The 9,663-nt window shown below is 37.6% G+C and overlaps 1 protein-coding gene across 1 annotated transcript; it reads left to right on the top strand.

Annotated features, from left to right (window-relative positions):
• Positions 1–4,182: 4,182 nt before the first annotated feature.
• On the top strand, positions 4,183–4,545 carry LOC114051711 (biogenesis of lysosome-related organelles complex 1 subunit 2-like). The gene has a single exon (XM_027874146.1). The coding sequence runs from the start codon at positions 4,183–4,185 to the stop codon at positions 4,543–4,545; it is 363 nt and encodes a 120-aa protein (XP_027729947.1).
• Positions 4,546–9,663: the final 5,118 nt, after the last annotated feature.

The following is a 9,663-nucleotide window of genomic DNA, read 5'->3' as shown; positions in this document are numbered from 1 at the left end:
AAGAAGTCACGGAGACTGTACTGTGAGAGAACGTTGACCCTGCCGCCCTGGGAAGAACACATCATGGACTTTGACTCAGAAACTACTTGGGACTAGAGAGAAAAAACACTGACTTTTTCTTGTGGAGGTGGATGAGAGGTGTTAATGAATCAGTCCCTTCCCTGCTTTCTGGTGCTTTTCATCTTTGGAGTGTCCTGCCATCAATGGAATCCTGGTCAAACGGAAGCAAGTGCAATGAAATATAAGGCCAAAAAGATGAGTTGAGGTTTCTCTCAGAGAAGATTCGCAGTTATAGAAAAATTGGTTTGCTAAATCCTGAGTCTGTGGCTCAGTAGCCTGAAGGAGAGCCACGAGAGAGGCAGAATCCAGGAGGGTCAACTTAATGGGAAGGAGACTCTCAGTGAATTAAGATGGGGAGAAATTTTGGGAGGGAATTGGATGCTTGGTGATCCTGAGTGAATCTTGAGTTGATAATACAACTTTTACCCAACACCTAGAATCCTATTGTTCCAGAAATTCCTGTGCAATGCATCTTTATAGCTGCCCTCATTTTGAGGAAAGACTTCTGCTAGTTTTTTCTGTTGCTGAAAGCTTAGTTACCATTGTGAAAAACATAGAAGGGACCAATGAATTTTGAAGAATGAGAGATCTTGAAAGCAGCATTCTTGAATTTGATATTATTCAAATTTAAGAATGATCGACTAAGTATCTTTTTGGCTTGAAAGGGCTATTGGCATTGAATAAATGTATAAAGGTGAGATCAGTACAAAGCCTGGAGGTTTCAGGAAGGTCACTCGTTGTTTGACGGGCTCCTGGTTTAATCTGAAGGTTTGCTCTTGGCGTTTTACCAGTCCAGCCCGGCCAGTTTAAGGCTGGCGAGACCTCTATAGGAACAGCTCCATTAGCTTTCTGATTAGTGCATATGAAATGCCCAACCGGGGATGCTAAATTTCCCTTTTACTATTCTTCTGCCATTTCTACTGGAAGTCTCTTGTTTTTACTCTCTGTTGAAGGTAGGATAATAGAAATGAAAGACTGAGATAGTTTGGATTGGAAACGAGTTGGGGTTGGGTTGGGTCAGGACAGGACAGTTAAAACAAGGGGATTCTGCTTTTCCATTCTGGAAATGGTTGAGTTGAAGAAAGTAACAAGAAAGTAGAGGAGAGACAGAGATAGAGAATGAAGAGAAGAGAGCAAAAGAGAGAAGAAAAATGAAAGATAATAGAGAAGTAAAAGAAAGTAATGAGATTGATGGGAAAAGGGAAGTTAAAAGTAAAGGGTTTGTCTTTATTATTAGTAACCAGAATTTAGGATCTTTGAAGAATCATGCTTCATTATCAGTCTTCTGGGGTTATGATTGGTCATTACATTGGTACCAGAGTTAAACATTTTAAAGTTGTTTACATTATTATAAGAACCACATATTTTTTTTTCTGGTTGTACTCACTTCATTCTGTATCTGTTCATGCAAGTCCTGTCAGGTTTCTGAATATTTCTCTTGTGTGTTTGTACACACACACACACACACACACACATACATATATGCATGTTTCATTACAATCATGTATCTTAAATTGTTTAGCCATTGCTTTTATCAGCACTCACTTTGTTTCTAGTTCTTTACAGCAACAAAAAAATGCTATTATTTTTATACACTTCTGTACAATTCTTCTGTCTTGAATTTGCTTGAGTTATATGCCTAGTAGGGGCTTTAATGGGTTATTCACAGTTTAATAACATTTCAGGTTATAAATTGTTTCCTAAATTGGTTGGATCACTTCATAGCTTTACCTAGAGTGCATTACTGTGAGAATTTCCCCCCAGCCTCTCCAACAATTCTCATTTTCCTTTTTCTGGGCATCTTTGCTAATTTGAAAGGTGTGAGATGGAAGTTTAAGATTATGTTTATATGAATTTCTCTTATTTTTAGTGAATGGAACAGAGAGAGGATGAACTGGGAGCCATGTATTAACAGACATGGTCAATGTATGAATTTATTTTGCTTGACTATCCTTAATTGTTATAATAAAGAGCTTTTATTTGAGAGGAGGGAAGAATTTGGAGGGGAGAGTGAGTTGGTAGCAATAATTGTGCTCAATAAAGGAGACAATAACATTAATGAAATATTTAAAATACACAAAGAACAGCAGAGGGAGTTTCAGAAAAGCAGGGCAGTTTTGTTTCTATTATTCAATTAAAAATTAATATGCACTTAAAAATATACATGATCATTTTGTAGTTTCATGTTTGCTGTTCATGTTTTTTATTTTGTTAAGTTCATCCAAAAAATGGAAACAAAGAAAAGAACAGATTACATATGTTTGAAGCCTAGCAATGCAGGAGGCAACATAGCATGGGGCAGTGGGAAAGGCTCCTAATTTTTAATTAGAAGACCTTGGTTTACATACTAGATTTATAATAGATTTACAATTCACTACTTGGGTTTACATCCCAGATTTAAAATAGATTTACAATTAACTGCCAATTAACTAATCGATTAACAATTTACTTAACTTCTTTGGATCTTACTTTTCAAATCTGTAAAATGAGGGCATTAGATGCTATAATTTCAAATGTTACTTCTTGTTCCAGATCTATGACTGTATATTAGGTCCTTTAATCAAACCAATTGTCAAAGTAGAAATACCCACTCTCGAGCTTTTGGAGTACTGTACACTCCCTGTTTGCAAACTGTTGTGTTAGTAAGTAATTTTGGAGCTTCTCTAAACTAACATGTCACTTTTGGTAAATTCTGGTGAGCTTACTGGTTGTGACATAAAGAAATGTTATTGTCAGCTTATTGAGTGAGTAATAAAGAAATATTCCCAGATTTCTGACAGTCAATTTTAGCCAAGAGAAATGATATCCCTGAAAAGTGACCTTCTTTTAGTAAGTCAGGTATCTCTGGCATAGTATTTGCATGTGTGTGTTTCTTTACTCCTAATGTTGTTGTTTAGTTTTTCAGTCATGCTTGGTTCTTCATCACCCTGTGGACCATAGCATACCTCTACTGTGCATTGGGTTTTTATGGCAAAGATAGTGCAGTGATTTGCCATTTCCTTCTCCAGTGGATTAAGGCAGTGATTAGGTGACTTTCCCAGAGTCACATAGCTAGTAATTGCCTCAGGCCAGATTTGAATTCAGGACTTCCTGACTCCAGGCCCAGAACTCTATCAATTGCTCCTAATACCAAAGTATATATAGACAGTGGTTGAGCACTCATAGAATTAGAGATTTTCAAAGTTGGAAGAGACCTTTGGAAATCTTCCTGTTTAAACTATATTTGATCAGGAATCTTTTTTACAATATCTCTGAAAAGTGGGTATCTTGATAATCATTAATCACTAAGGCAGGACATTTGTCCTTACCTTGAGCCTAGTTACATTAAGTCTGATTTATGTTTGTAACTCAGTCATTATTCCTAGTTTTGCCCTCTAGGGCTAAGCAGTTGTCTCATCCTTCTTTCATGTAATACGCCTTTTATTCCTTGAAGATAGTCTTCACATACTCCCTAAGCCTTTCCTTCTACAGAATAATCATCACCAGTTTTTTTCAACCAATCTTAATGTAGATGTGGTCTTGAAGCCATTCACCATCCTGGCTGCTCATTTTCAATTACAATCCTAAAGTCTAGTTTTCCAGAGCAGAACACACTGGTCTGACTAGTATGGAGTACAGCTGGTTTCTCAATTGATACTTTCTGCACTCTGCTTCCTTACTTCAATCTATGATTGATTTTTTTTTAATTAACCAGTATTTACATAGTACTTTAAGGTTTGTAAATCATTAAGGACCAGAGGGCTTGGAATATAATATTCTGGAGGGTAATAGAGCTAAGATTACAACCAATAATCATCTACCCAGCAAAACTGAGTATTTTCCTTCAGGGGAAAAAATGGACATTCAATGACATAGAGAATTTTCAGGCATTCTTGATGAAAAAACCAGACCTGAATAGAAAATTTGGCTTTCAAATACAAGACTCAAGAAATGCATAAAAAGGTGAACAGGAGGCCCCCTCCCCTTACCTCCTTCTCTGACTCTTCACCCTTCCCTTTTTATCCCTTTCTTCTTCCCTTCCCTCCTATGCCTTTTCCCATGCCCTCCACCCCCTTTACTCCCCCATCTTTATCCTTCTGTCCATTCTTTCTCCTTCCTCCCTTCCCCAGCCTAGACAATGGCATGGAGGAGATGGCCAAGGAGGCCACAGAGTCACCTGAAGCAGTTATCATAGGGCTGTGCCAGGACGTGTTCTCCAAAATGGCCATGTACCTGACAGGTGAGCTGATAGCCACCAGTGAAGAATATAAATTTCTGGAAAATATGAACAAACTGACTAGCTTGAAATACCTAGAAATGGAAGATATTGCAGTAAACATAAGTAGAAACCTAAAAGATTTAAACCAGAAATATGCAGCACTTCAGCCTTATGTGGATCAGATCACTTTTATCAAGGAGCAAGTAGCAGCTCTTGAGCAGGCAGCTTACAAGTTGGATGGATATTCAAAGAAACTAGAAGGGAAATACAAAAAGTTAGAAAGGTGATGAAAGAATTCTTTAGCACAAAGACTTTTAACTGCAAGAATGTTTCATAAGAGCTTAAATAAGTGGGATAGAACTTATCACTATGCTTCAGTTCCTAAAAGGAAGTGGTGCTACTGATCCAAGTAGATCCCCAGCCCCCATCTTTGGTTGGGTGTGTAACTTTTGCCTCCCCCTGCTGTTTTTCTAAATCTGTAGCCCCTAGAACCTCATCTTATCATAGGCTTCGTTGTGTGCCCTGGACCAAGGCTTAGAAATCAGGATCAACCACATCTAGAGCAGACATAGCTGAGAGGCTCTCATTTCCCTGTCTCTTCTGTCCTTCTCTTTCCTCTAGGGTTCCACCCCACAGCCTTCATAACCTGTTCTTGAACTTAATAAATGCCAATTTATGACCCTCAAAAAAAAAAGGTAAACAGGAAAGAGAAATCATAAAGGACTTAATAAGGTTAAACTGTTTACATTCCTGCATGGGAAGATGATATTTGTAACTCATAAGACCTTTCTTATTATTAGGGCAGATAGAAGGAGTATAGATAGATACATAGATAGATAGACAGATAGATAGATAGAGGGCACAGGTGTAAATTGAACATGAAGGGATGATAATCTAGAAAATAAAATTAAGGGGTGAGAGAAGAATGTACTGGGAGAAAGAGAAAGGGAGAGGTAGAAATGAGTAAATTATCTCACATAAAAGAGGCAAGAAAAAAAATTTACAATGGAAGTCAAGAGTGGGGAAGTGAGAGGTAGTGAGGGAGCCTTACTCTCATCAGAATTGGCTTAAAGAGGGAATAACATACACACTCAATTGGGTATAGAAATCTATTTTACCCTACAAGAAAGTAGGAGGTTAAAGGGGATAAGAGAGGATGGGGGGGGTCCCTAGAAGGGAGGACAGATGTGGGGAGAGGGTAGTCAGAAGCAAAACACTTTTGAGGAGGGATAGGGAAAAAAAGAAAGAGAGAATAGAATAAAGGGGGGGATAGGATGAAGGAAAATATAGTTAGCAATAGTAACTATGAAAAAATTTTGAAGCAAGTTTCTCTTTCGCCTATTTCTCAAACATGTAGAGAACTGAGCCAAATTTATAAAAATAAGAGATGTTCCCCAAATGATAAATGATCAAATGATATGACCAATTTTCTGATGAAATAATCAAAGCTACCTATAGCCATATGAAAAAAATACTCTAACTCACTATTGATTACGGAAACACAAATTAAAACAATTCTGAGGTACTACCTCATACCTATCAGATTGACTAATAGGGCAGAAAAGGTAGATTACAAATGTTGGAGGGAATATGAGAAAAATGAGACTTTACCGTACTGTTGGTGGAGTTGTGAATTGATTCAACCTTCTGTAGAACAATTTGGAACTATGTCCAAAGACCTGTAAAATGAGTCATGCCCTTTGACCTATCAACACCACTACTAGGTCTGAATCCCAAAAGAAATAAAAACCAAAAACAAAACGGACCTATGTATCCAAAAAATATTTATAACAGCTCTTTTATGGAGGCAAAGAATTTGAAATTAAGGGGTTGCTCATTAGCTGGGGAATTACTGAACAAGTTGTGGTATGTGATTGTGATGAAATACACACTATAAAAATGATGAGCAGAATGCTCTCAGAAAAACATGGAAAGACTTGCATGGGCTGATGCAAAGTTAAATTTACTTTGTATAAAGTAACAGCAGCACTGTAAGATGAGGGGCTGTGGATGAATTAGCTATTCTCAGCAATACAACAATCCAAGACAACTCTGAAGGACTTATGATGAAAAATGCTATCCATACCCAAAGAAAGAACTGATGGTTCTTTGAATCTTTAAATCTTTGAAATAGGGAAAGTAGGAGGTATGGAGGATCTGAATACAGATTTAAACATACTTTTTTTTTTACTTTCTTTGTTTTTCTTTAGGTTTTTTTTGTCCATGTTTTCTTTCACAACATGACTCTTATGGATATGTTTTGCATGACTACACATGTATAACCTACATCCAATTACTTGCTTTCTCAATGAAGGGGTGTGGGGAGGAAATAAGGGAGAGAATTTAGAACTCACAATTTTAAAAATGAATGTTAAAAATTGTTTTTAGATATAACTGGGGAAAAATAAAATAATAAAAAAAGTTAAAAAAGAAATAGGGAAAGTAGGAGGTATGGAGGGTTTAGGGGAACAGATATTGAAATATGTTTTGAACATGTTTAGTTTAGGATGTCTATTGGACTTGCATTTTCAGATGTCTGAAAGGTAATTGGTGATGAGGAACTAGAGAACAACTGAAAGTTTGGGTCTAGATTTGAGAATCATCAGTATAGACATTATAATTAAATCTATCAGCAAATGAAGTAGTATGCATGGAAAAGAGAAGAAGGCCCAGGACATAAATAGGAGGGACACCTAGGTTAGAATATGTGATCTGTATGAGGATCCAGCAAGGAGACTAAGGAGTTCAAATAGGAGAAAACAGGAGGATCAACAAAGAGTGGTGTCCCGGAAACCTAGAGAAAAGAAATTATCAAGGAGGAAATAGAGATTGAATGGTGTCAAAGGCTGTAGAGAGGTCAAAAAGGATTGAGAAAAGGCCATCAAATCTGGCAACTATGAAATCATTGGTAATTTTGGAGAGAGTAGTTACAGTGGAATGATAAAGTTGGAAGCCAGTCTATAAGATGCTAAGAAGAGAATGGGAAGACAGAAAGTGCAGGCACCTATTGTAGTCAGCCTTTTTTTGGAAAGAGTGGAAGAAATATACAGTGATAGCAGAGATAGAAGGATCAAGTGAGTTTTTTTCAAGATGGGGAAGACATGGATATAGTTTTAGGCAATAGAAAAGGAGCCAGTAGACAGGGAGATTAAATACAAATGATAAACTCTTGATATTAGAGGGGGCCATTTATTGTAGGAAGCTAGATAGAATGAGATCACTTGAAAAGAGAGGGATTAGCCTTGGTAAGATATAAGGTCACTTCATCATAAGAGACAGGGAAGAAGGAGAAAAAAGTGACAAAAAATATCTGAGTAATTGGAGATGAAGAAAATAGGAGAAGAGACAGCTCATGAAAAGGACCTCATTTTTTTCTGTAAAATAAGAGACAAGGATCTTAGTTAAAAGTGGAGGGCAGGGACACCTTTGGAAGAGCTGTTGTGGAGACTGGGAGAGTTGATAAATAAAATAGGATTGCCTAACAGCAATGAAAGCCCACTCAAATGAAGTTGTAATGTAAATTTGTAATGGACCCAGTCAGAATGTTTGCATAATAATCTCCACCTTCTTTCGGTAGCTTTTGTATGAGAGCAAATGCACCAAATGGTGGGAGGGATCCCGGACTGAAGCTTAGCAGGGAGTGATTGGCAATATGATAAGGGGACTAAGGGATTCAAAAGGGGAAGACAGTGTAGAGTTGAATTGGTTCACCAATGGGTCAAGATGCAGAAAAGAAAAGAGAATGGCTAGTGCAAAGAAAATGGCCAGGGAGAGAATTGAGGAGTCAAGTGTTTCGAGACCAAGATGCAGATGAAGAATAAAGTTTCATAAGGAAAGGTGAAAAACCTTTAGGTTATGGTTGGATAAGGATATTTTAGAATCCTTTAACATGGAGGTGTTATATTTATGGGTGATGGCAATATCATGGCAATATTGTCTTTGTGTGTGGCTGGGGGTGGTGGTAAAGGAGTTTATCATGGGTAATGAGTAGCTTGCAGTGAATAGAGTGGTGAGAAGTTTGAGAGAGAGTCAATATGTAAGTTAAAGTCTCCTAGTATGAGAATAGGAGTTGGAGAGGAGAGAAAAATTGTGAGCCATATACTGAACTCTTTGAGGAAGGAAGGAGAATAACCTGAGGGTCTGTGGACAATAGCTACCAGGATTTTGATTCAGTAGTAGATAGGAATAGCATCAACCTCAAAGGAACAGTGGTTACTGAGTGATGGAGTTAGAGGAAGAACTTGGAAGTGATGATGGGGAGCAATACAAAAATAAAATAAAAATATTATCCATGTTTTACTGTATTTTTATTTATCCCGATTACAGTTTGTGAGTCAAGTGTTTGCTACTTCTGTGAGGAATATGGTTATTGATTCTAGCCTAATAGATAAATGACTGCATTTATAACAAATGTGACTACTTTCATGAGATTCATTCTTTGCACTATGTTGGAATGTATAGGTTGTTCAGAGAGGACTAGCACATCTGGTGTGAGGGCTTGCTGAACCCTTTTCAAGGGCTTCTCACCTACCTTTTGTATCTACCTTCCATCCAACTCTCACCTGTGGCTCCGAGAAGCTGCAGCATGTGCAGTGACTCTATCCCAGTAAAACTATCTCAGCAGATGGGCTAAACCAGGTTGAGGACAACTGACAGGCTTCAAACCCACTGATTTGTTAGAGGTACAGCTGCCCCAAGCATGTGAAGACTTTCCCCAGTAGGATGGGCAGATGTGGCTGAAGCAGGATCTGTGGAGCACTTGGAGCTTGGTCAGATATTAAAGATATCATCCACTTCATCCCAAGCATCTTGACTTTTGTTTTGCCATTGCACTTAGATAACTCTGGAAAAGAGAATGAGGCTGATGACTTTGTACAACTCTGCCTCACTTAAATCTGATTGGCAAGGCATCATCCTGTGATGTCATTGGTCCTCTTCCAAATAAAGGATAAACAATGAGATGGGACCTAACTGTGAAGTAGAAATCATTCAATACATATTTATTTAGACCTAGAATTTATTAAGACCTATAAAATAGGTCCAGTAAAATAAGCCAGGGGTTAAGTATTGTGATTTCAAGTATAAAAGATTCCAGCCCTCAAGGGACTTTCATTCTATTGAGGGAGCACTATACATTTACAAATAAATGTGTAAGGGTGGGGAAATTTGGCTCTTCTGACCTTGAGGCAATGTGATCACAGAAAGCAAAGAGTAGATAAGAGAGGGTTATGAGAAACTAATATATAAACAAAGCGTCAACTCCCAGTGATCTCTTTATGAAGTCTGTACAGTACCCGAAGTTCTAGGTATTCAGGATGGGAAATGTTTGTATTTCTATTCTTCCTATATTCCTGAAGGAGATAGATAGATAGATAGATAGATAGATAGATAGATAGATAGATAGA

The sequence above is a fragment of the Vombatus ursinus genome, unplaced genomic scaffold (genome assembly GCF_900497805.2).
Source record: "Vombatus ursinus unplaced genomic scaffold, bare-nosed wombat genome assembly UNPS02014805.1, whole genome shotgun sequence".
In the NCBI taxonomy this organism is placed as follows: Eukaryota; Metazoa; Chordata; class Mammalia; order Diprotodontia; family Vombatidae; genus Vombatus; species Vombatus ursinus.
Note: the sequence above shows the minus strand (reverse complement) of the source record. Positions and strands in the feature narration are given on the sequence as shown.